The sequence below is a fragment of the Triticum dicoccoides genome, chromosome 7B (genome assembly GCF_002162155.2).
Source record: "Triticum dicoccoides isolate Atlit2015 ecotype Zavitan chromosome 7B, WEW_v2.0, whole genome shotgun sequence".
Taxonomy (NCBI): Eukaryota; Viridiplantae; Streptophyta; class Magnoliopsida; order Poales; family Poaceae; genus Triticum; species Triticum dicoccoides.
This window is the reverse complement of record NC_041393.1, coordinates 746,057,107-746,059,788: the sequence shown is the minus strand read 5'-3', so window position 1 is coordinate 746,059,788 and position 2,682 is coordinate 746,057,107. Positions and strand designations below refer to the sequence as shown.

Sequence of the window (2,682 nt, the reverse complement as noted above, 5' to 3'; positions counted from 1 at the left end):
GACTATCTAACGCTTGCAGCGACAAATAGGGTTTACCCACCTACAGGGTCACAAAAATAACTGGGCTGGCTTTCCTATGCCACACTACGAGCGGCCCATGTACGTAGATATAGATAGATAGATATAGATATAGATATAGATATAGATATAGATATAGATAGATAGATATAGATATAGATATAGATATAGGTATAGATATAGATATGGCCCGGTATTTTAGAAGTACACATATGCGTTAATCCTTTTGTTCTATTGATCAATTTTTTTATTAAGAGATACAATTTACTACTACTCCCATAGCTCTGAAGCTTATCTACTTCCATCGCGCTACAGTTTCTTTGGAATTCGTAAACTAAAGTGGATGTTGTTTGATTATAAATAGTTAGGACCCGTTTCCAAAATATTAGTGAACATGAATCATCTTATGGTCACATCCTTAACAATCTTCCTGTGCATATCCTTTTGAAATAATTGTTTGTGTGTCCCTTGTTCATATTATGTTCCTTGTAGAAAAATGTCGAGAGATGGTCTTTTCCCTTCATCCGCCTCCCAATGCCGATGGCCACCACTCTCCCTTCTGCCGCCTATTGGTTTTCGCTCTCTTCTCTTCTCTTTCATCTGCTCTCAATCCTTAGATTTCGTTCACCATCGCCACCATTTTGACCGTGTTTGACTCAGGCGAGCTTAGAGACCTGGCGAAGAGTACTCCGTGGCATGTTGATGGAAAGAGCCGACTTTAATCTGACAATCCGTTTGGAAAATGTGATGTGGGACCCTAATGATAAAATTGATGAGTTTCTTATACTGATTCCAGGGATTGGATGTTCAGGATTGAGATCAAACTATCATTACAAGTTTAAGGATTAATGAAAACATAACTTCAAATTTCTCAAAGATTATACGTGCAACGCACGTGCATGCTTGCTAGTGAACTCTAGGATCCGAATGCGGGTGGGCAGTGCGAATGCGGTGGGGTTCTCTGTCCATCTGTCTTAACGGATAAATGATAAACTTTTGAAAATATCCATGAATGCCCTGCGTCATCTACGGACCAAATGTCCACATGCGTGCATACTAGCACACGCTCTCGATCATACATGGCCAGCTGCTCACCGCTATACCTCTCGACCGTATCTAAGGCAAGCCGCCAAAGATTGATCCGTCGATCGCATGACGATGTCGCTCTGGAAGGAAGCTCACGAGAAGGTAGATGGATAGACACCGGTCGATCATGGCGATCGAGTGAGCGCGACAACTATATAGAGACGTGCTCTCCCGACCGCTTCTCCTACACACACACACACACACACACACACACCACTACACCTGCACCAGATAGCGGTCGAGTACTCTGCTTTGTTGCCACGCACAATGAGATCGCTTACGGTGGTGGCCGTGGTGGTGGCCACGGTGGCCATGGCCATCGGCGCCGCACGCGGCAGCGTGTCCTCCGTCGTCTCCCGCGCACAATTTGATCGCATGCTGCTGCACCGCAACGACGCCGCCTGCCAGGCCAAGGGCTTCTACACCTACGACGCCTTCGTTGCCGCCGCTTCCGCCTTCCCGGGCTTCGGCGCCACCGGCAGCGCCGACGCCCAGAAGCGCGAGGTGGCTGCCTTCCTGGCACAGACCTCCCACGAGACCACCGGCGGGTGGGCGACCGCACCGGACGGGGCCTTCGCCTGGGGCTACTGCTTCAAGCAGGAACGTGGAGCCGCCGCGGACTATTGCACCCCGAGCGCGCAGTGGCCGTGCGTCCCCGGGAAGCGCTATTACGGCCGCGGGCCCATCCAGCTCTCGCACAACTACAACTACGGGCCTGCCGGCCGGGCCATCGGGGTCGATCTACTGAGCAACCCAGACCTGGTGGCCACCGACCCCACCGTGTCGTTTAAGACGGCGATGTGGTTCTGGATGACGGCGCAGGCGCCAAAGCCGTCGAGCCATGCTGTGATCACAGGCCAGTGGACACCGTCAGGGGCAGATCGGGCCGCAGGGCGGGTGCCCGGGTTTGGTGTGATCACCAACATCATTAATGGTGGGATCGAGTGCGGGCACGGGCAGGACAGCCGTGTCGCCGACCGGATCGGGTTCTACAAGCGCTACTGCGACATCCTCGGCGTTGGCTACGGCGACAACCTCGACTGCTACAACCAGAGGCCCTTCGCTTAGTCAATTATAATTTTGGCCCTGTGCAAAAGACAATAAGAGCGTCATCTCCTATCTACATGTTGTAAGATGTAACTATGGTTACCTTTTATGCGGAGCATAAAAAAGGCATCTCGTATGGACGGTTTGGTAGTGATATTACCAACAATATTGGCTCTTCGTTTCATATGAACAGTATATACCTTTGAAAGAGTTCAACAATGACAATAGAGATACCTCTATGTTTAATTAGGTACTGTGCTAGTGTTAGTCACGTGTTACATTGATTTTTAAAAAAAATTGAACTAAAACCATAACAAGAATTATGGAATGGAGGGAGTAACTTATTTTGTTTGGACCCTAATATCTGCAGACTGGTCGCCAGGGAGGAGGGTGGATCGAACGAATTCAATCGCGCGCGCGGGGGGTGGGGTGGGGGTGGGGGGGGTGGTTGGGGGATGCTACAAGTGAACAAATCACGGGAGCAACTAGTTAACGAGCGCTCCCTCGGGAGCCTCACAACTATCAGCGCCA

The 2,682-nt window shown here is 50.1% G+C and overlaps 1 protein-coding gene across 1 annotated transcript; it reads left to right on the top strand.

Annotated features, from left to right (window-relative positions):
* Positions 1–1,324: 1,324 nt before the first annotated feature.
* On the top strand, positions 1,325–2,400 carry LOC119338322 (basic endochitinase C-like). The gene has a single exon (XM_037610617.1). The coding sequence runs from the start codon at positions 1,372–1,374 to the stop codon at positions 2,170–2,172; it is 801 nt and encodes a 266-aa protein (XP_037466514.1). The 5' UTR covers positions 1,325–1,371; the 3' UTR covers positions 2,173–2,400.
* Positions 2,401–2,682: the final 282 nt, after the last annotated feature.

Excerpts from the sequence above, each read along its gene's own strand:
- LOC119338322 (XM_037610617.1), top strand. The coding sequence starts at position 1,372 with ATGAGATCGCTTACGGTGGTGGCCGTGGTGGTGGCCACGGTGGCCATG.